This window comes from Podarcis muralis, chromosome 9 (assembly GCF_964188315.1).
Source record: "Podarcis muralis chromosome 9, rPodMur119.hap1.1, whole genome shotgun sequence".
NCBI classification, from domain to species: domain Eukaryota; kingdom Metazoa; phylum Chordata; class Lepidosauria; order Squamata; family Lacertidae; genus Podarcis; species Podarcis muralis.
This window is the reverse complement of record NC_135663.1, coordinates 60,904,905-60,928,441: the sequence shown is the minus strand read 5'-3', so window position 1 is coordinate 60,928,441 and position 23,537 is coordinate 60,904,905. Positions and strand designations below refer to the sequence as shown.

Here is a 23,537-nt window from a genome sequence, read left to right as displayed (position 1 = left end):
CTTCATGTGGGCCAGATAGCCCTGACAGTCATAATCTGATTGCATTGTTCCAAATATTTGAAGTATTTTAAGTGGCCAAGGACATGTTCAAAAGAGAGAATCACGACAAAATTTCATTCCACATTTTCAGGTGTAAAAAAGCTCAAGGACATGGAATATCTTGGAACAGTAGCCAGTATGTGCCTTAATTCTGACTATGCTGCTGCCCGTTTTGAGGGTAAAGTTCAGTTGCATATGGTAAGTATATTAGGCATCCTGAACTCCCAAGAGTCGCATGAACTGCTAGAATAGAGCTGGATGAGAAACTCCTAATTATGTAATCTTCTGTGATGCATTTGATCTAGATAACCAGTTAATTTCCAGCCTAATTTAGCAGCTGGTTACTGGAGAACAACAAGAAGCTAAATGCACCACTGAGATTAGTCGCAGGCAACTGAAAGGCAAAAAGTTTTGGATAATTACATAGTTAATAGAGTTGCTGTGAAAAGTCCTCTTGAGATTCGGGGTGGCTAGTGGAGATTTATGACTCATTAAAGGGAGAAAGGATGAGGCTGAGATTGATACAGTATGCGGCTAGCTTCCTTAATTTTAGATTATGAGCTGCTGAAACCTGTTCACTTTTTATTGCTGATAAAAAAACCTTCGCTTTGCTGTTTTATTTTAGATAGAAAGTGAACGCTCCAATACCCAGGAAGAACGGGAAACTAGACTCTTCCCAGATACAGATGATAAAAATAAAATTTTGTGCCATGCTTTAACCAATGATTTCCTCATCTATGGTACTGATGTAAGTATTTGTCTGTTTCAAACTGTGGATGCCATCTTTGTAGTATAAAATGTTAATTATTAAGAATACCAGTTGCATTTTGTGCATGTACATTTCATGACACTCCTTGGTTCTTTTCCACATTCTCTTATGAATAACCAAAATAAGTGAGACACAATGGGAGGAAGGGGGGCGGGGCAAAAGAAAGAAGCAAAATTCATGCCCCCTTTCCCCTTCCTGTGGCCGCATCTCTCTGTCATTCATCTCTGATCGCATTCTCCCCTCTTGAAAGATGCCGCTTGGTGTCCTGCTTTTTCAGCAAACTTAGTGGTCTCTTTCAACAGGTGGCCACCTCCTTCCTTTTAGCTAACAACATGTAGGAGAGGGGTAAGAGTTTTGTAACCTTTCTTTTTCACTCTTGATCTTTTTCAGCAGTGAAGGGTCAGACAGCCCCACCTCTCACTGCTGAAAGAATCCTCAATACCAGTTGAGAACCAAAGGAGTATGTCCTGAGAGCAGAGGTTTTCAACCTTTTTGAGTCCATGGCTCCCTTGACCGACTCCCATTTTTTTCTGCAGCACCCCTGTGGGGCTCAGGAGCCCAGTTATGTCACCCCTTGCCTGCAGAGCCGGCAGTCTCTCACCCCCTTTCAAACACCCTCCCTTGTGGAGTGTTCCCTCAGCCTCCTCTCCTCTCCCCTTGGGAGTCCTCTGGGCAGCCACTGCTGCCACCCCTGGTTTCTGAGCTGCTCCCCTGCCCCAAAGAGAGGTGCCTCTTCACACTACCCCACAGGGGCCTGGGAAGAGGATGCCTCCAGCCTTAGTGGCCCAACAGAGACTGGCCAAAGGTGAATGTGAGGCCAGTACCTTACCTTGGGAGGCAGCAGTGGGAGCTGCTGGGCCTGCAAGGCAGAAAGGCTCCCCTTCAGGACCGGGTTCTCAGCTCCCAGGCAGGCCTTTCACACAGCAAGCACAAGAAAGGCCAGTGCAGGGCCTGCCTGCCTGCCCAGCCTCCTACTTGTCTGTCCATTCACAACAGCAAGGGTTGGCTGGCAGCTGGAATTCCTCACCCGCTTGCTTGCTTATTCCAAGGCTGCCTCAGCTCCTGGCAGCAGGCACCCATTGGCCAGCCTCTAATCCTTGCACCTTATTATCTATCACCACCTGTCATTTGTATTCCTCTGTGGCATACAAAAAGTATTCCTCTGCAATATTTGTCCAGCTCTGATTTGAGAGTTGGTTGTTCCAAATGCCACTCCCTAATATGTTTCTTCAAGGGTAGGGACTCCTTTCCATTTTCCTGCAGTGGAGGAGGGAATCCTCGGATGGGTGGACCCCCTGACTCGCTCCACTAGGCAGGGCCATGCAAATTAAGCAAATCTTACCTCACTGCATGGTAGAGTGATACCCCCCACCCAACACTGGCCAACCTAGTTACCTGTGCAGATTTACTTTGTCTTCCACTGTTCCCAAGAGGCCTTAATCTACACAATTCTTGTCAGTGGAGAGATAAGAGAGAAAAGGTTCTGAGGGGAGCAGTTTTGCCTTGGCCGTGGCTCAGAATCCCTTGAGGGCTCCCGGCCTGATTTTTCTCTGCAAACTCTTTCCAGAGGAGCTTGTAATTAATTGTTCCTTTGTTGGTTCTCAAGCCAAAAATGTTTTGCTGGTCTGGTTGTCTGGATCACCTACTTCAGCTGCAAATGCATTAGTTTTCAGGCTCTAATGCTAGTATTATGGCTCTTGTTTTGTTGGTTGTTAGACTGGTGCTATTCAGTATTTCTACATTGAAGATTGGCAGTTTGTGAATGAGTACCGCCATTCCGTCAGTGTGAGAAACATCTTCCCAGATCCCAATGGGTCTAGACTAGTTTTCATTGATGACAAAAGTGATGGATTTGTTTACTGTCCGGTAAGTTATTTATTCCATTCCTAATTTATAGGTTGCAGTCTACATATTTCTCCCTTACAGACTTTTGTTTTTTTCTCACTTTTAGTCCACCCATCTTCTAAAGATAGGTGCTTAGTGTAAATAGGTTTATTCTATTTTATTTTCAAAAATCTGTGAGGTCATTTGGATGAGAAACTGACATGCTAGATGCCACAAAGTAGGCATTTGAACCAGGTCTCTCCAGTTGTACAATAGACCAACAGAATGGTCTATTGAACTATCCAGCTCTCTCCTGTAGATTGTGAAATTGATTGTGGGCTTTGTTACCCAAAACCACACACATTTTGAACTGCTTTAGTTGTCATAGGGGCTTCCACTGTTCATGTCCATTACTATTCTTCTCTGATTATGCTTTACCTGCTTTAAATATCACTAAACCCCTGGCCTGCCCTGAGACTAGGTTCAGAGGCAATTCTGTCCTGTCATGGCTAGTAACAATCAGATAGCATGTAATCCTTTTATCTGCCCCACTTCCCATTTCCTTCACTGTCCCTCCTCACAGGTCTCTAATGAAGCCAACAAGATGGGGGGAAGCCTTGCCAACTCCAATATAAACCCAATTTAAACCCAATATAAACCCAATTACACAAATTAGTTCAAAATTAATACAATTTTGTTAAGAGGCTTCCTGCGCACCATTCTTGATGGATCTTTATGATCTAATATTACTTTGTTTCATATTCTTACTTATTTCTATTACATTCCATTTTTCAAAATTATCACATAATTAACAGCTGCACTCTTTATTATTTTTATTCCTGTTACTATATTATTTAACTTCCAGAAAAAGGCTTCAAGTGCAGAACAATAGCTTTTTCATTTTCATCCTGCGTGCATCCAAAAGTCAGTTGTTGGTCCTCTTGGCCTTATATGTCTCTCTGATGTTTTCCTTTTTCCTGCGGCATTTGGAGCTATCTCCATACACTGTTGTTGTATTCCAGCCTGGTTGGGGCAGAGCTGCAACTTCAAGGTTAAACTCTCTTCTTTCTCCAACTCGGCTCCTTCCCATAATACTCGTTCTAAATCAACAACAGCAGATACCTCTTTCACTGGCACCAAATCAACAATTTCCAGAAATTCACCAGCTTAGAAGGGAGGGGAAAGGTGGCACCATTCCTCTATCAACATCCAAAAAGCCCTCACACTGCTTTTCTTGCACAGCTACAATAGCATTTTCCTTTTTTTTTTTTTAAAGGTTATATTTTAAAGGTTATATTTCTCCATTATCTTTCAGTCTTTTTTTAGGGGGGGGGAATAGGCTCTTAACTCCCAGCGACATCCTTCCAAACAAAACAAGCAGAATCTCCCACTGCCCCCCTTACTCCTCTCAAGCCACATGCAGCTTTACATCTTCTTTTAAATCTCAGTGTTACATCATACATCAAACCATCTTCACTTGTATATCTTAAAATTAGAGGGTTGCCGAACCATAAATGTAAAAACTTCCATAAAATATAGCAGAGTACCCCCTTCTCCATCCATCTCCAGCACAAGATACAATCTTCTCCCAATTTCAAATCTCAGTTCCATGCAGCTGACTGTCCGTGTTATAATGTCCATCTCCTCCGCTGCGTACCTATTCTTAATGCCAATTAAAACCCAATTATAAGGAGAACCTCCGCATCCAATGGCGATTTGGGGGGGTGGTGGTTTGCATCAAGCGAAGTGCAGTGAGCCGTTAGGACCCATGATCACCTGTACCTCCCATGCCCCAAAAGGTTTATAGGAGATGGTTTAACCCCTCCATCCCCCTTTTTCCCCAGCCTGTGCCCCTCTCCAATGTTGAGAGACCTATCGCCAAGGCATGGGACAAGAACCGGAAGCCCATTTTGCTTTTATTTTAAATTGCATTGTTTGTATGAGCACCAATGCCTGCCTGCATTCCCTTTTGGGTGTGTGAGTATGTTGGGTCAGGTCGAGGGGACCATATGAAAGTGACAAGACTTTTCCCTTACCTTCTCTGCTTCACTGAATAGAGTGAAGGAAACGACTGTGGCAGAGGTGCTCATATTGCTAGAAAAGAGAGGAGTTGAGTAAGAGAGCAGTGCCTTTTAATAGTAACCAAACTATATCCTATTTCAGCACTTTTTATTGCTTTTCTAAGATGGCCATATTTCTATTGCATTGTGACCAAAGGAATGGGGTGGGGGTGTTTGGATCTGTAAGTTCAGGTTATTCTCAGATAGATCCCCATTGCAAACACCTTAGATTGCAGCTGTTAATATGGGAATGGGGTGTGCCTGACTCTTTTAAAATGGTAATGTAACTCCAAAATTAATTAGATCTCATTAACATTTTTATTTAGAAATTAATTTTGCTCTGCTGCCTTTTGTAGGTAACTGATAATGCCTTTGAGATCCCAAATTTTCAGCCAACCATCAAGGGTATTCTGTGGGAAAATTGGCCAATGGACAAAGGTGTCTTTGTTGCTTACGATGACGACAAAATATACACATACATTTTTCACAAGGATACTATACAAGGTAGTGTAAAGTTGTATTATTATTCCAACAGTGTACATTTTGCAGAGCAGCTGAAAGAAAACCCCTAGAAGCTTACAATATAAAATAGATGATTGGTGGAGGAAAGACATAACAAAACACAGAACGAATGGATTAATGGAATTTTAGGTTGGTTGTGTAGTTTAGTAGCGGTCAATATTTATTTCATACCCTAGTGTGAATTTGGTTCTATAGGACAATGAACAACAGTAGAACTTCTGGTGTTAGGTTATTTCAATGGGTTTTATTCTCAAGTGACTGTACGTCAGATTACAACAATGATGGAGTATAAAAGCCAGATAAGCCACAAGTTAGGCTGTTAGGATGTCGGTTAATCTGATTTTCCTCTTAAATACGTGGTCATAACTGCTAGGAACAAAATCCCAGAAAGTAGAAATTCCAAACTAGCTATGGCTAAGCCACTGCTTTCGTTGTGTAATCTCTTTTTTGGCAGTGTGGGATATATTTTCCCATATGTTCACGTTGTAGTATAATACTTTAGTGTCAAGCTGGTTTTATTTGCTTGTTTGACACTCATATGTTCAAGGAACATTTGTTTTCTGGTATAGATCTGGCATTGTAAATATAGGGGGTGGGAAACCCTACCCCCCACATTCAGCCCTAGCTGGTATGAGCCAGCATTTCTTCAGGTGCAGTGGAGAAGCCGCCACTCTCTGCTTCCCTGCTCCCTTGTTAGGATTTCTCTGTTAGTCATTCATCTGCAACTAAGAGGGTTTTTTAAAAAGGGGTTTTATCTTTATTTAGCAACTAAGAGCTAAAGTTCTTTTGATGGGCAAGTTCAATAATTACTTTATTTTTATTTGTAATGTAGGGTCCAAAGTAATTTTGGCCGGAGGCACCAAAGTTCCTTATTCTCACAAGCCATTGCTACTATATAACGGAGAATTAACTTGTCAGACTCAAAGTGGGAAAACCAACAGTATCTTCCTTAGTACACATGGCTTCCTTGGCCCATTGAATGACTTGGAACGTAATGAGCTGAAACAAGTGCTTATACAGACTTTAATACTAAAAAGGTAATCTTCCTTTCAATTCCAGTACATCATCGATACCCAAACATCCGAGATCTGACCATGCTTATTGTAGTTGTTGCCTTTGTTTTGTTAAAATTTTTGCATAGGTTTTCTGAGGCTTGGGAGCTGTGCAAACTTCTGAATGATCATTCAAGTTGGAACGAGCTTGCCAGAGCTTGCTTACACCACATGGAGTTGGAGTTTGCGACACGTGTTTACCGGACAATCAGAAATGTGGGAATGGTCATGTCGTTAGAGCAAATAAAGGTAAAATATACACATTTAAATATTACAGTCTGTTTGTTTGTTTGTTTGTTTGTTTGTTTGTTTGTTTGTTCATTTTACTTAGTTGATGTGTGGGATTATTCTAGTCCATGGGCTGATATCTCAGAGCATAAGCTTGGGCAGAAGAACATGACTTCAGGCCAAGTGCAAAGTATGATGTCAAAGTCATTAGCAGTTGAATCTGGTAATAAAAACAACCCTGGTAAGAGGATAAAAGAGCTTCCACTCCATACCTGGCAAAGTTCAAAAGCTTTCAAAATATTTTTAAGTCAGCTATGTCAATAAAATACAGTATTCTGATCTGATGACTTACTGAATTCATGAGGACTCTTATTCCACATGGATCCTCACGTTTTAAGTTCTCCTTTCCGCAATCCCTGTCTAGGACTTTTCATTCCTTTGTGTATGAGCTGGGGCAGATGAAGCTCCTTTTCCTTGAGTCTTTTCTGACTTCCATAAGCTATAGCAATGCATCTCGGGCAGCTTGTCTAATGTTAATCCAATATAATAGGGACTTTACACATTTCTGTGTTTTGTTTTTCAGGGCATAGAAGACCACAACCTTCTAGCGGGGCATCTTGCCATGTATACAAATAACTTTAATTTGGCTCAGGATTTATATTTGGCATCTTCTTGCCCAATTGCCGCACTTGAGGTAATAAATTGAGCCACCTCATATTTAATCAGATGGGGCAGGGGATCATAATCTTTTCCATTTAAATCAATACTTCTTTTGATAATAGATGAGGAGAGATCTACAGCACTGGGATAATGCACTTCAGCTAGCTAAACGCTTGGCACCAGATACCATCCCCTTATTATCGAAGGAGTATGCTGTGCAGCTGGAATTCACGTATGTTCTCTCTTAAAAGCCTATTAGATTTAGCATTTGTCATAGGCCAACGGTAGAAAACTATTATTGGCTTGCATGGTGTTGGGAAACAAAGTCTGGAAGCAGTTGAGAAAGGGCAAGGTAGTTAGTGTAGCTCAGGCTGAGGTTTGATATGGGGATACTGGCTGCTGTTCATGTACTTTGTAGAAGAGAAGTCTGGAAAGTTAAAACCCCTTATCAAGCAGCCAGGTCACTATAGATCGGTGTAGAGCCATTGTAGTGCAGACATTTTGGACTACAACTTTCATCATCCCTCAGGCTGGGGTGTTGTTTGGACGGTTTTTGTTGGATGGAGGTTTTTGCTGTTGGCTTTTTGTATCTTTATTTTAGGTCTTGTTGTGATTGATGTGGAAATTGTTCAGTTTGGTTCTTTTTAAAAACGTTTGTTTTACTGTTTTTGACTACTTTTTGATCGCTATTTTTGTAGTTACATATTTTTTTCGTGTTGCAAGCGACCTCGGGCATGGTTTAAACTGTGGGAAGGCGGCATACCAATAAAATTTTGACCATTGGCCAACTGACTGGGACTGATGGGAATTGTAGTCCTCAACTGGACATCATGTTGGTTACACCTGCTCAACTTGATCTCTTTAAACAATTAAAAAAGGTTGGGTTGAGAAAAATTAGAAGTTCTGGGAATCCATGCTGAGGTACAAGGAGTCAGCAACTTCTACCAGCATCTATCTGTAAGCTAAACCAGAAAAGGGGTTGGGTGATGGTACCTTAATGAAGACCTAACATCTAGTGAGGGTGACAATTGTTTGGTTGGCTCCACCCTTGCTGCTCCTAGCAACAAACAGCACACAGCTCGACCCAGCCCTCTTTATGACTTTTAGGTGTCACTTCTACTGATATTGGACTTCACACTCATAAAGCCATCTATCTGGAAGTCCCCTAAGAATCCCTTCAGTGTCTCATTCATGTAATAATATATCACTCTATGTCAATATACATATAATACAATCTGACACTTTTTTTTTTTAGGGGTGATTATGTGAATGCTTTGGCCCATTATGAGAAAGGGATTACAGGCGATAGTAAGGTAACGTTCTATTGTTGGTGATGACATTATGGTGGACTTTCACCCATGTAGTTAATTATTTTAATTATTTGCTTTAAAATCTTTTTTTAAAGCGCTGTAAATACTTATTTGGCTGAGGCTGATCTTGGATTAGAAATGCATTTTGTCACTTGAGCCACAAAATATAAAAGCAGGAGATCGCTGTTGAAATAGTCACTTTACAAATCCCTGATTCTTCATTTACCACAATTTTGTCACAGAAGAATAGAGTGGTTTGTTTTGCTCACTTAATTAGATAAATATTTGCTTTGTATTTATATTATTTTAAAGGGTAACTGGTAGGACAGTTGATCTGAGAGAACTCTTGTTAAGGGAGTATATTATTTTATCTTCTGTGGATGTGTTTGAAAACTGGTATGGTGCATCTTAACTATTTTTTTGCAAATGGCAATATTATAAACAAAAATAGTTAACTAGTCTAAACAGGAAGAAAACCCTTCTATTTTATAACTTTCCCCTTCAATACTTCCAGAATAACGGTTGCTGCATTTTCAAACTCTGTCTATATTTTCAAGAGTGTGTATTTCCCCCATATTTTTTATTGGTGCATGTTTATGCTATACTCCTTGTTGCCAGTTCCAAGAGCATGATGAGGCCTGCCTAGCTGGAGTTGCCCAAATGTCCATTCGCATGGGTGACATTCGCCGGGGTGTTAACCAAGCCATCAAACATCCCAGCAGGATGTTGAAAAGAGACTGCGGAGCTATTCTGGAGAGCATGAAGGTAGCTAGTGCTTTGAATACAGAAAGGAAAAAATTCACAGTATGAGTTTGCATGCTTTAGACTAACTTTTGTTTCCCTGTTTGTTTTACAGCAATTTTCAGAAGCTGCCCAGCTCTATGAAAAAGGGCAGTATTACGACAAAGCAGCATCGGTATATATCCGGTGCAAAAACTGGTAAGCACTCCTTTAAACTTAAATTGTTGCGTTCCTTTAAAATTACAGCACTAGGATAGGGAAACCTGTGGCCCTTCACATGGAGTTAGATTCCAGCTCCCAGCAGCCCCAGCCTGCATGAACAATTGTCTGGACAAATGTGTCGATAGCTCAGTTGGTTAGAGCGTGGTGCTGATGACACCAAAGTTGCAGGTTTGATCCCCATATGGGACACCTGCATATTCCTGCATTGCAGTGGGTCAGACTAGATGATCCTCAGGATCCCTTCCAACTCAACATTTCTAGGATTCTCTTGCTTTCCCGAACCAATTATCACTTTATTTAGTCACTTTTCTAGCTTTTTGAGATTTCACTCAATTCCCAAGTGTATTATCTCAGCTGCTAAGAGCTTGCAACTTTGCTTTTTAAGAAGAAAGAAATGTTAAATTCTTGGGAAGCTGAATTACCACATTTTGCACTTTTTCTGCACTTCACCAGCATCACAACATGCGGATCCAGAATAGCTCTTCTGTGAACTGAAGGGCTGAAATTTAGCAGAATCCCCACTTATGGAACAAGCAGGGGAGCTGATTTCCACCAGTTCCCCCTTCCCCATGGAACCTGCCCCACTTCTCATTCTGCTCTGAAGGTCCTGTGACCCCCTGAACTAAAGAGGGGATTGGGGGTGGTGCACACAAGGCTACAAGGGGAAGGAGGAATCAGCAAAAAACCATCTTTCCTCCATTCTGTGAATGAGTGGTCTGTGGATGGAGTTTTGTTCACGGAACCCTGTGATAAATAAGACACCCAATTACCCTATCTGGCTCAGTTTGAAGCCATGCACTGTGTTCCTCAATTATCTTAATTCTTGGTATGATGGGATTGGGGCAGGGGGTGGGGTGAGGGAAAGCAATTAAAATAATGTTTGTGTGAAATTACAGTTATAAAATAGAACTGTTTCTGTTGTCCAGGGCGAAGGTTGGCGAGCTTCTCCCTCACGTATCTTCTCAAAAGATACATCTTCAATATGCCAAAGCAAAGGAGGCAGATGGCAGGTATATATAGTCCTTTCTGCAGTCAAATCTGATGCGACAGTCATACTTACATTGGAGTTCGGGGCGGGTTGCTCTACCAAGTTCAGCAGAACTTGGATCAGAGTAAGTGTGGGAAGGGTAGCAGCCGAACATTGAAACATTTGAGGATTGAAAATTAATTTTACCTACTTAATTGCCGTTATTTCTGTCCTGCTTTCCAGGATACAAGTCCGCAATAAACATTATTAAAAACTCATCATGAGCCTTCCCAAGGCAGCTGATGGTATAGCAGTCCTCCAGTGGGGAGGGAATAATCCAGCCAGAGCAGACCGAGGTGGTATTTGCCTGCCTCCTGCTCTCTCCTGGAATCCCTCCCACAGGACAGCTGATGGAAGAAAGGCCCTCTTTTTTTCTGCTGAAGAAAAAAAACTACCAATGTGAGCCTAGGACTTGCCGATCAGAAGGTCGGCAGTTCAAATCCCCGCGACGGGGTGAGCTCCCGTTGCTTGGTCCCTGCTCCTGCCAACCTAGCAGTTTGAAAGCACGTCAAAGTGCAAGTAGATAAATAGGTGCTGCTCTGGCGGGAAGGTAAACAGCGTTTCCGTGCACTGCTCTGGTTTGCCAGAAGCGGCTTAGTCATGCTGGCCACATGACCCGGAAGCTGTATGCTGGCTCCCTCAGCCAATAAAGCGAGATGAGCGCCGCAACCCCAGAGTTTGCCATGACCGGACCTAATGGTCAGGGATCCCTTTACCTTTTACCAATGTGATACAACATGTTTCTTTTCCTTTAGGGAACAACAAAACAAAAAACATGTTTCCAGAATTAATTTTACCTCTTGTTTTTATCCCTTACAAGAGCAGAGAGAAAAGGCACAAATAGAGTTTGTTCTCCACCCTCCATCTCCTTTATTTCAGATTTGCTAACCTCTGCTAGTAACTTAGCATCTATAGAGAGAACATGAAATCACTGTCCCTGACCCATTATTGTTCAGTTCCTCTGGACTTTGCATGTGATTAAATTTTATATAGCAAAACTTAAGCAACAATAATTTGTATAGTCCATAAAGGGTGTGCTAATTTGAAAGTTATTATTTCTTGTTAAAAGGAATTGGCATCTTTAGTAGCCCCCCCCCCCCCCCAATCAAATATGGGAAGGTAGAATACAGAATATTTCTTACCACAGTTTTTAAAAAGCCCTTAAACCTGGATACTTACCAATACTGGTTGTTCCTAGTTTTTTTTAAGATGGATTTTATTTGACAACTGGTTTCGATTGTCAGTTGTTGAGAGAAAAAGCGTTATAGTCTAGCTCTGTAAGGGGATATTTGCTGTTGCTAGGTACAAACTGGAAGAAAACTCATCTTTAAATTTTGTCAGAGTCAGATTTGAGACAAGATGCTTATAAACAGAATAGCATCAAAATTAATAGGAGCCCCTCCCAAAAAAGTTCTGGGAACCATTTGGCTCCATGAGTCTCTGTGGTAAGAGTTAATAGTATCTGATATAAGGTACCTACATTGCATGGGGTTGTTTCCAGACTTAGTCACACTTAAAGTAAACACACTGAAATCAATCGGCTTTTTAATAACAACAACAACATAATCAATTAATCATCAATAATTAATAATTAGTCATGATCCAACCTATGTTGCATAAATTGTTTACCAGATACCAGCAAAAGAATAATTTATCCTTATTTAGGAAAGTGTTTTTAAATGAGTAACAGCCTGTAGCCCTGGGAATTTTGAGGACTGAACCTGAAGTGTCTATGATGATCTCTCTTTCTAGATACAAAGAAGCCGTCTTGGCCTATGCAAATGCCAGGCAGTGGGACAGCGTCATCCGGCTATATTTGGATCACCTTAATAACCCAGAGAAGGCTGTTAGCATTGTCAGGGAGACGCAGTCACTTGAGGGAGCCAAGATGGTAGCCAGGTAACTGCAGCTATAGAAACTAGTTTTCAGACTTTTAACAGAGTTCTAACTCTGTAGAATTTGTCAGATTATATATCTGCAAAACCCAATCTCTACAATTTGCTTTTAAAATATTTTGTTTGACTCTATTCAAATGAGAGAGGCTAAAAAAAAAACATTTTTTAAAACAATAATAGAAAAGCTCCACTAGCTTTTGGAAAAAGTTCTTTTTAAAAAAAAAAACACTATTTCAAACAGTTCTGATGGAGAGTCTGAGCTTTAAGAGTATAAATTCATTTTGACATGTACCAACCCCATTTAACTTTTATTTTAATGTTTGCTTTCTAGGTGTAGTAACAAAAGCAAAAGCAAACTTTTATTGATTCTATATGATTTTATGTACATCTTTATATGCAATTTACATGGATTTTGTTTTGTTCTCTTTTGATGTTGTCTAAGACTAATTTCTTAGTCGCGGGTGGCGCTGTGGGTAAAACCTCAGCGCCTAGGGCTTGCCGATTGCATGGTCGGCGGTTCGAATCCCCGTGGTGGGGTGAGCTCCCGTCTTTCGGTCCCAGCTCCTGCCCACCTAGCAGTTTGAAAGCACCCCTAAGTGCAAGTAGATAAATAGGTACCGCTTTCTAGCGGGAAGGTAAACAGCGTTTCCATGTGCTGCGCTGGTGCTGGCTCGCCAGAGCAGCTTCGTCACGCTGGCCACGTGACCCAGAAGTGTCTCCGGACAGCGCTGGCCCCCGGCCTCTTAAGTGAGATGGGCGCACAACCCTAGAGTCGGACATGACTGGCCCGTAAGGGCAGGGGTACCTTTACTAAGACTAATTTCAGGAATAGAAAAGAGCGTATTGAAGATTTTTTTCCATAATTTTTTTCTGAAAGTCCCAGATACAATTTTGTATCTAGTTTTCCTGCAGAAAAACATTTCAGGACTAATTTGATCTCTCCAAATGGAGTATTTCACCTTCCACCCCAAATCAGAGATGGAGAACCTAGGGCTTTTAGCTGTGAATGGGCTCCCAGTTCCCATCAGGCCCAACCAGCATGGCCAGTGATCAGGAATAATGAGAGTTGTAGTCCAGTAACATTTGGAGGTCAGCATCCCTGCCTTAGATGAAGCACCAGAGAATGTGACAGCAAAGGGTTGAGAAGGATCCTTGCAGTTATAGGAGCCTGGAGGTGTTCCATAATTCAACCTCCTTTGTACAGAGCCACCAGCATGGCTGCAAACTTAAAATCTAAGGATCTGGAGTTGCCTAGTCAACCTTATCCATCATATTTGCCATCTGAGACATTGCCAAGCATACGTATGTATCCTCGGCATGTTTCAGGTTAGTGTAGCTTGGGTGGGAGATTAAGTGGAACATGATTGCAGGGTGGGAGGTCTTCCCCCCCCCCTTGCACTCAGCTGGTAATAGTGACTGAGCTGCTCGTGTTCTTCAACATCAACTTTGTTGGACTGGTCATGCTGTTTGGATGCCGGATTATCGTCTTCCAAAGCAACTCCATTCCAAACTTAAAAATGGAAAGTGTAATGCTGGTGGTCCACAAAAGAGGTTTAAAGACTCTCTAAAGGCAAATCTAAAAAAATGTAGCATATATACCGACAATTGGGAAACACTGGCCTGTGAGCGCTCCAGTTGGAGAACAGCCTTTACCAAAGGTGTCATGGGCTTTGAAGACACTCGAACTCAGAACGAAAGGGAGAAATGTGCTAAGAGGAAGGCACACTTGGCAAACCCTCACCGTGATCAACTCCTGCCTGGAAACCTGTGTCCCCACTGTGGAAGGACGTGTGGATCCAGAATTGACCTCCACAGCCACTTAATGGACTCAGTGTTATGATCGTGTTCATGGAAGACAATCTTACTCGGCTATGAGTGATCACTAAAGAAAGAAGACGACTATTTTGGGGGGCTGAATAGGAACCAACTAATGTGACTCTGCTTGCCTGACTCCTAATGAGCTTGCAGGCATACAGAATCTCTGCACCTGCCCTCATCATAGCATTGGTGGGAGCGAGATCATGCCCTTGGTTTTTAAAATAGCATGGAAGCCTATGAACAAGGCCTGTCTTATTTTGTTAAAGCATTGTACAGCATGTAGTGTTTTTTAAACGTGTTATTAATGAATAATAATGATATAGAAGGCTCAGAGATATGATTGTTGAAAATCTGCCCTGAAGAGTAAGCTTAAGGCAGCTTACAACTGGTTATGGGATATAACGAGAAATGCTGCTTCAGTGTTAAAAATATTGTGGATGCTCCTGCAAATCATTACATGGATTTCATGGATTCTGTTCATTATACTTGAAAATAGTATAACAGATTTGTTAATTTGGTTTAGATTCTTTCTGCAATTGGGTGACTATGGTTCTGCCATCCAGTTTTTGGTGATGTCCAAGTGTAACAACGAAGCTTTCTCGCTGGCCCAGCAGCACAATAAGATGGAGATCTATGCTGATATAATTAGTGAGTATTGCAGCCTCTTGGATACTGTTTACCACTGGAAAAACACTGCCAGTGCAATCCTATACATGTCTAATCAGAAGCAGGAGCAACCCAGTCAGTTGGGTGGGGTACAAATAATGAAATTATTATTGTAAGAAAGTCCTATTGAGTTTCTTTCTCTCCCCCCCCCCTCTATTGCAGGTTCTGAGGACACCACTAATGAAGATTACCAAAGCATTGCCTTATATTTTGAAGGAGAGAAGAAACATTTTCAGGCGGGCAGATTCTTTCTTCTGTGTGGTCAATATGCACGGGTTAGTATAGAAACTTGTGAGTCAGACTAAGGGCCAACCTAGACGGGACATGGGAGATCTGTTCTCTTCCAGTTTCATTTTCTTTGCTTTGAAAATAACTGCACTGGGTCTAATTTAGATCAGAACTGAAATGTAAAAATTTTTGTCCATGCCTAATAGCAGCTTACAGATATTTAAAGGAAGTGGTCAGGGTGGGGAGTGGAAGAGAGAAAGACATAGGACTCTCCCACTATCTTCTCCCTGTAATTTCATTCAATAGCAGCACTGCTCCCAGTTCCACACTTCTCACTAGCCCAGTTCTGCACATTTCTCGTGTTATTCTGGCTGAAAGGTGATTCTTGCTTGCCAGGATGGAGAGAGAGGTGTCTCTGACCACACCTGCTTTTGCCACACTCGCCATTGGTGCGTGGACTTGGGAAGGTTGTCCATGAGGAAATGTGGCCCTCATGATTAAAAGAGGAGGCGAGATTTAGGCAATACATTTAGCACCAAAGCTTCCTAGACAACTGTTTAGGAGAGCACAAAATGCCGCTATATTGTGTGTATTATCCAGTTAAGAACCTGAACATCTTTCATGAAGTAGAGACATTGGGGAATTAGGTTGATGCTTTGTTTTGGGGGCATATCTAGATCTCCTGGCCATTTTTAAAACTACCAACCTAGTCAGCCAATTGGTTAACATTAATTTCTAGCTTTTGAAGCACTTAGTCACATAAGGCACATTCTCCTTAGAAATGCAGATGATTTGAAGAGTAATTTGTTTGTAGAGAAATACAGTGGTATCTCGGGTTACATATGCTTCAGGTTACAGACTCCACTAACCCAGAAATAGTACCTTGGGTTAAGAACTTTTCTTCAGGATGAGAACAGAAATCATGCTGCGGCGGCAGGGGGAGGACCCATTAGCTAAAGTGGTGCCTCAGGTTAAGAACAGTTTCAGGTTAAGAACGGACCTCTGGAACGAATTAAGTACGTAACCAGAGGTACCACTGTACTCAGATATAAGGCATTAAATGCTGTATGTGTTTTTTTCAGGCATTAAAGCACTTTCTGAAAAATCCAAATGCGGATGATACTATGGCTATAGAAATGGCAATAGAAACGGTAAGAAACATCATTTAGGAAGGAGAGGATTCTTCCTTTTACCAGAAACTCAGTATCATTGCTATAATTGATTAAGCAGAGAACCAATGCCAGACTATTTGTTTTATATTTATTTTACAGCCTGTATTTTACTTTTCTTCCAAAATTGGAATCCTTTACTTATTATGTTATATATCCTCTACTTTAGACCATTCAATGTGGTATAATTACTTGTAAATAACAGATTTGTAGGCCTGGGATACCAAATTATTTGTGGCTTGACTGTATAAGTATTGTTCATTTCACATAAAAGAACCTTCCCTACAGTGTGTTGTGTTACTCCATTCACAATTTATTTTCAATAGGTAGGACAGGCGAAAGATGAAGCTTTGACCAATCAGCTTATAAATCACCTTATGGGAGAGAGTGATGGAATACCAAAGGTACTAAATTCCAAATATAGACCTATGTTTAATATAATTGTTCCTCTATTAGTTTGGTTTTTTTTTTTTAATTAAATGGCCTCTGGTCTAGATTTTCAAACTCAGACCCTATCTGCACTATACATTTAAAGCAGTACCATACCACTTTAAACAGTTGTGGCTTCCCCAAAAGAATCCTGGGCAGTGTAGTTTCTACAGAATGCTGAGAGTTGTTAGTGGGCCACTATTCTCCACACAGAACTACAATTCCCAGAGCCCCTTGGGAAGAGAAATTAATTGTTAAACGTCTTTGACAATTGGCAAACCTAGATTTGCCTTAATGTAATGGGTTGTAGAGCATAGGTGTCAGCTTTCCCCTTTACTTGTGAGGAATTCTATTCGGAATAAGGGACTCTCTCTTTAAAAAAGGGAAAAGTTGACAGCTATGGTGTAGAGCGGCCCTAGTTTCAGGGTAGCAATTTACCTGTATGGACTGTTGCTTTTTTTGTCTGTTTCTGAGAGACTGACTGTGTCCATACTGCATTAGACCTGCGTATGACTCCTGAATTTTGCCTATAATCTGTGGTGCATTGGCAAAGAAATTGGAATAAAAGCCTAAAACAAGGAGGCAGAGGAAGCCTGGCAAATTGTATAAGAACTGAGCTGTGGATGTTCCTGGCAGTATACCAAAAGCTAGTTTCCTTAAAAATATTCTCTGTTCTAAGACTGATGTTGGGTCTGGTTTTATTTTGCTGTGTATTTGTCATCTCTGCACATTTCTTCCTCTTACATAAAATTGGGATGGGAAATGCTTTGGAACCAAATCCATTTTTAATAGTAGACATAGTTTTACCTTGTGTAATCATGCTCATTACTTTATTTAACAAGTTTTATTTGGAATAGTTCTATTTTCTCATTTAAAACCTTTGTTCTTCTAACTGCTTTACTGCATCTGCCATAGTCTCTTTCTGTGAGTAATTATTTTTTTACTTTAACCAATCATAGCTGCTATTTAACTTTTTGTTTTTAAAATAATTTATGAGGCTGCTTCCTTTAGTATATACACTTACTCAAGTGTAAGACCCATCAAACTCCATGCATAAGATTGTGCTGTAAAAGGACAAGACCCTACACAAAATTGTTTGCATCATTTGTGGAAAATGACTTGTAGCTTTTCTGAACCCCTATCCCACAATGTTTTAGGATAATTTATAATGCTGGGGTTATGCTGACTTAACTAGTTTTCAACCCAGAACATATTCACAGTATCTAAACTATTTCAATCAGTATTAGCTAGATAACAGAGGAATATTAACTAATGTATACTGTAATAACTGCATGCTACAGTGTTCTAATACCATTTATGGCTTAACTTGTCCAATTTAAACATAGCTGTTTGGCATAAACTGATTTGATAAAAAGAAACTGAAAATTCTTATTTTATGTTTGGAAACTTTAAAGACAAATGCTTATTTATTTTTTTAAAACTATTACTAAAAATGGGAGGGAAAGCTGTATTTTCAAAAAAGTAATCACTAAAATATTTTTTCAGCTGAGATAATTTCAGCTGACTGATTTTATTGTGTATTGCAAAATAACACTTTAACCCTGTGGAAATGTTCAGATTTTATGCATGTATGGGAAGCTGTTTGACAAACTAGCTCAGTAGTGTAAAAAAATTGTGGAACCAAGGCTTTCCATATGCACATAGAAAACCTGGGCAAACGAGGCTGTGATTAAAGCTCCTCAACAGTTCTGCCTGAAATATGGTTAAGATGCATGTGTGGATAAATAGACACTGTCTTCTCTTACCCATCTGTTTCCTTGCTCTAATAAAGGAAGCCAAGTATCTGTTTCGGCTGTACATGGCACTAAAGCAATACCGAGAAGCTGCCCGGACGGCCATAATAATTGCCAGAGAAGAACAGTGTGCAGGTAAGGCACTTAGGCTTCCAGCGGTCTGTGACGTTCGTGCACTTCTGTTTTGTTTGGAGCAACAAATATGACAAACAAGAACAGGAGGGCGAATGAAGGGGAAGGAGACAAGAATGTGAAGCACCTTCAGTGCATTGCCTTTTCTCTGCAGAAGCTAGGACTGGCATGGGGTTGAGATTTGTACCTTGCTTCTCATTTTCTCCCTGCGCTACAGCATTTCTTACTGCTTGCATTACCTACCTGTAGGCCTCCAGGACTCCAGCTCCCATCAGTCCCAGCCAGCATGACCAATGGTCAGGGATGATGGGAGCTGTAGTCCAACAGCATCTAAAGGGCCAGAGGTTTCCTGTCCCTGCTCTAGACATTGATGGCTGGAGATGCAAATTGTTTTGGTGAGCATGATTTCACTAGACAAGTAGTGTCCGTGTAAGATGCCTTATATGCTGGCAGTTACTAATACAGTCTTGCTGGTAAAGGTAAAGGGAGCCCTGACCGTTAGGTCCAGTTGTGACCGACTCTGGGGTTGTGGCGCTCATCTCGCTCTATAGGCTGAGGGAGCCGGCATGTGGCCAGCATGACTAAGCCGCTTCTAGCGAACCAGAGCAGCGCACAGAAACATCGTTTACCTTCCCGCCGGAGCGGTACCTATTTATCTACTTGCACTTGGATGCTTTCGAACTGCTCGGTTGGCAGGAGCTGGGACCGAGCAACAGGAGCTCACCCCGTTGCAGGGATTCGAACTGCCGACCTTCTGATCTGCAAGTCCTAGGCTCTGTGGTTTAACCCACAGCGCCACCCGCGTCCCGGTGACTCGGTCTTGCTAAATTTACTTAAATCAGCTGAAACGAAGAGAAGCTGCAATATAAGGGGGCACAGTATCCTTCTGAAACCTAATTAGTATTTTTTGTCATTTATTTATAAAAAAAGGGAACTACCGAAATGCCCATGATGTTCTCTTCAGTATGTATTCGGAGCTGAAAACCCAGAAAATCAAAATACCGTCTGAGATGGCTACAAACCTTATGATTCTACACAGCTATATTTTAGTAAAGGTAAAGCCTTGAAAATATTAATGGAAACGTGTGAAAAATGAAATGCATATTGCCCACCACTGCCTTTTCCTAATAGCTCAAGCAGATTCCTGATCACTTTGGGAAAATGTGTCATAAGGAAAATGCTTCATTGTTTAGCTCCAAAGTTCTCAAAGGGCCTCACACACTCTGTGTGTGTGTGTGTGTGTGTGTGTGTGTGTGTGAGAGAGAGAGAGAGAGAGAGAGAGAGAGAGAGAGAGAGGGAGCGCGCACACAACATGGCTGGAAAGACCTTCAAGATTGCAACTGTTTAGCTTTGCGAATAACTCACATTTCTCTCTCAGATTCACGTTAAATGTGGCGACCATTTGAAGGGAGCACGTATGCTCATTCGCGTGGCCAACAACATCAGCAAGTTTCCATCCCGTAAGTGTTAACTATACTGGGAAGTGGCACCTGCCATTCTCAACCTTGCATCCCCAGACATCGTTGGACTACAACTCCCATCAGCCCTGGTCACTTGTCCTGGTAGCTAGAGATGATGGGAGTTGTAGTCCCATGACATGTGGGGACCCAAGGTTGAGAAAAGCTGCATCATGTAGACCAGCTGTTAATGGGGGTTATTACTTCCTCTTTGTGTCATATAATTGATCAGATGACCAGAGAGGGGACAATTGGCTTCCCTGTCAGGGCACTGGATGGGCAGAAAGGCTAAACCTCTGCCAACTCCAGCAGTATGTCTACTTCAACTTTTCTTTTTGCTGCCACCATCACAATTGCTGTGGTCTTGAGTGGGGAGTAGAAAACTTGCTTGGGGGCCTATACCAGACCACCAAGCCAGGGGTTAACCATTGCTGCTTTAGGAATTACTCCCAGTTAGTGAATTGCCCAGAGGTATGTAAATGAAATTCAAGCATTGGTAGAGATGGTGCTGGAGCAAGTGGAACTTCAGTTTTACCCAATGAAACATTTCTTTCGTTCTTAGAATAATTGCATGAATTTACTAGAAATATACGCAACTAATCGATGCCAGCTGTTGGGTGACGTTGCTATTCCTATCCCTTCCCATGTGTTTTCTCTAAAATTCAGGAAAGTCAAATCAATTAGCAACTCTCTGAAAATCCGGAAAGTTATAACTGGAAGCCAGAAATGAAGGACCATAGCCCAAGGCTTTCTATCGCCATTGGAAATAAAATTATTGCCATTGTTCTTCTTGTAGACATTGTGCCCATCCTGACTTCAACAGTCATTGAATGTCACAGAGCAGGACTGAAGAAGTCAGCATTTGGTTTTGCTGCAATGTTGATGAGACCAGAGTACCGTAATAAAATTGATCTGAAATACAAAAAGAAGATTGAAGCCATGGTTAGGTGAGTTGTCTCTGTGTAACTGAAGTTTGGAACTGCATTGATAAAAGTTAGCTTGAGAGCATTGTGGCAGTACTCGAAAACTGCAATTTGATGCACACTTACTTGGGAGTAAGTCCTATGAAATGCAGTAGAACTTACTTTTAAGTAAATATGCATTGGTATTGGCTGTTAAGCAGAGTTATCCACAACCACAAATTTTAGTCTGTGCCCTGCAGGCAACACATGTAATAATATTACATGCAAAAGCAGGATCCAGGAGACATTTAAATTGTTTTGTTACGTATCAACCTGATTTATTTGAAGACCGCACTCCAGAAAGGTTTGATAATGTTGCCAAACCACCATATATGAAAATAAGTACCTTTGACTGCCTACCCCCTCCAACAAGTAGCATTGACCTCTTTAGATATTTGGGGTAGCCTCACCTGTGTATAATGCCACCTATGCAGAAGTTTTAATATTTCCTGAGTTTTGCAGAAACCGATGTCAAAAATATATTTCATAAGTACTAGTGTTCCAGAGGCAGCTAATAAAGTCATTTACAGTAATAACTGTATTGCAAAGCCAATCTGCTGAATTGTCATCTAGTTGGAAGAATAAAGGCACTGTGGCTCTCCAGATGTTGCTGGATTATTGGAGTTGTGGTCCAAGTTTAATCTTGGCTTCCTGCAGACTCTGGTTCATATGCACATTTTAATGATCTATTGAATAGTTCTTTTTAGCAAAGGCAGGTGATGAAAAATTAGTGATTGTTCCTGCAGCAGGTTTAGATGTGTAAAGGCACTAAGATAAAAAACTTCCTTTTATGAGAGCATGAGAATGATCAGTCTAATCCAGTGCTTTTTTATTTTAAAGAAAAAGAAGGTGACAGTATTTATTTTTTTTTTTTTTGTGAATTTATTTATTTTTTTTTTTTTAATATTACCATGAAGTTGTCACAGTAACTGCCACACTATTAACACTTTGGGGGGTTACAAAGTACCCTTGAATAGCCCCAGAAAAATAGCACCGGAACTCTAAAGCAATTAAAAAGGTGGAATGAGACATGGGTTCTTTATGAATGGTTTGAACAGGTTTTCAGGAGAAGGTAAAAATAGAACATAAAGCTAGCCTCTGGTTTGTTTCCTCCAGCCTGGCAAGGGAGCAGAGGAGGAACAAGTTTGGAACTTTTGAGCTACATACATCAGCATGCTGCTTATTGCATTAAGCATCTTTCATTATAGTTATTCACATTTATCATTAGCAGAGCTAAGCCTCTGTAAGCTAGGAAAGCACTTCTGCTATCCTCGTAGATAAAAAAAACCTGTCTTTGTTAAAATGTCTTAATGGAATTTCTTTCTTTCTACTAACAGACGACCTGACACAGCCGAAGCGGAAGAGCCCACCACCCCATGTCCCTACTGTGAATTCCTGCTGCCTGAATGTGAGCTGCTCTGTCCTGGCTGTAAAAATAACCTCCCATACTGTATTGCCACAGTAAGTATCATTTGAATATAATAGACTATTCTTCAAGAAGGTGTAACTGTTCTTACCTTAAATTTCTAATGCTGAAACTGAAAAATCCTATTATTTGAAAGTGGTCCACACTATTTCACACTATTTGTTTCCACTCTACAAAATCTCAGAATTTTCTTGCTTTTGAATGTTACTTTTAGATTTTGCACCCTTTGGTGCCCCCCCCCCCAGCTATATGTCATTGGTTTAGAAACAAGTCACTTGCAGCATATGCACCCAATGGCCCCTGTCCACTATAGGTTGATGCAGAGCAATTTGGAACATTTTCCACCAGGTTTAATCACCCTCTTCATTTTAGGGACGCCATATGGTAAAAGATGACTGGACTGTGTGCCCCCACTGTGACTTCCCCGCCCTGTATTCAGCATTCAGAAAGTAAGTTGGAATCTTTTTCATCTTCCTTTAGGATATTACTTAAATGCCAGAGACGTTTACCATGATCCTCAAAGCAAACCAGACACTAGATCGATTCAATATATACATGAGATTTGCAACCAATCATCTGTCAAGTTTATTTTGAATTAAAAATTGAACTTCAGCTTTGCTCACCTCTGAAACTCTTGGCCTTGCACACCTCTTTTGTACCACTGTGTACACTAGATTTCTCTTCAGCTAGGTGGCACCATAACCTATGCCATCCCTGCTTAGCCAAAGAAAATATGCCTTTCTGATAGGCACCAACCATACTTTTTCCTTTTCTGCTCAGACTTCTCATTATATCAATTCTTTAAGCCAACATAAAGCACCATTAGAGCCAGTGTGGTGTGGTTAAGAGCGGTAGACTCCTAATCTGGGGAACTGTGTTCGCGTCTCCACTCCTCCACATGCAGCTGCTGGGTGACCTTGGGCCAGTCACACTTCTTTGAAGTTTCTCAGCCCCACTCACCTCACAGAGTGTTTGTTGTGGGGGAGGAAGGGAAAGGAGAATGTTAGCCGCTTTGAGACTCCTTAAAGGGAGTGAAAGGCGGGATATCAAATCCAAACTCTTCTTCTTCTTCTTCTTCTTCTTCATTACTTTCTCACTTTCCATTCCTAGGCCCCTTTTTGCATAAGTCCTTCTGCCTGCCCTGCCC

The 23,537-nt window shown here is 41.2% G+C and overlaps 1 protein-coding gene across 5 annotated transcripts in view; it reads left to right on the top strand.

Annotated features, from left to right (window-relative positions):
• WDR19 (WD repeat domain 19) overlaps positions 1 to 23,537 on the top strand; it is a 38,106-nt gene that overhangs the window by 11,921 nt on the left and 2,648 nt on the right. For 4 of the 5 annotated variants that reach the window (XM_028745233.2, XM_028745234.2, XM_028745236.2 and 1 more), the window contains 23 exons: positions 131 to 237; positions 665 to 787; positions 2,525 to 2,674; positions 5,049 to 5,196; positions 6,047 to 6,251; positions 6,356 to 6,515; positions 7,078 to 7,188; positions 7,277 to 7,386; positions 8,410 to 8,467; positions 9,083 to 9,229; positions 9,321 to 9,403; positions 10,354 to 10,437; positions 12,207 to 12,353; positions 14,691 to 14,815; positions 14,996 to 15,108; positions 16,144 to 16,212; positions 16,557 to 16,634; positions 18,452 to 18,548; positions 19,476 to 19,600; positions 19,924 to 20,005; positions 20,799 to 20,949; positions 22,302 to 22,425; positions 22,763 to 22,839. In XM_028745233.2, the coding sequence (XP_028601066.1) occupies positions 131 to 237; positions 665 to 787; positions 2,525 to 2,674; positions 5,049 to 5,196; positions 6,047 to 6,251; positions 6,356 to 6,515; positions 7,078 to 7,188; positions 7,277 to 7,386; positions 8,410 to 8,467; positions 9,083 to 9,229; positions 9,321 to 9,403; positions 10,354 to 10,437; positions 12,207 to 12,353; positions 14,691 to 14,815; positions 14,996 to 15,108; positions 16,144 to 16,212; positions 16,557 to 16,634; positions 18,452 to 18,548; positions 19,476 to 19,600; positions 19,924 to 20,005; positions 20,799 to 20,949; positions 22,302 to 22,425; positions 22,763 to 22,839 (2,674 nt within the window). Of the gene's footprint in view, positions 1 to 130; positions 238 to 664; positions 788 to 2,524; positions 2,675 to 5,048; positions 5,197 to 6,046; positions 6,252 to 6,355; positions 6,516 to 7,077; positions 7,189 to 7,276; positions 7,387 to 8,409; positions 8,468 to 9,082; positions 9,230 to 9,320; positions 9,404 to 10,353; positions 10,438 to 12,206; positions 12,354 to 14,690; positions 14,816 to 14,995; positions 15,109 to 16,143; positions 16,213 to 16,556; positions 16,635 to 18,451; positions 18,549 to 19,475; positions 19,601 to 19,923; positions 20,006 to 20,668; positions 20,761 to 20,798; positions 20,950 to 22,301; positions 22,426 to 22,762; positions 22,840 to 23,537 lie in introns of those variants that run through there. The other variant, XM_028745235.2, reaches the window with a different exon arrangement.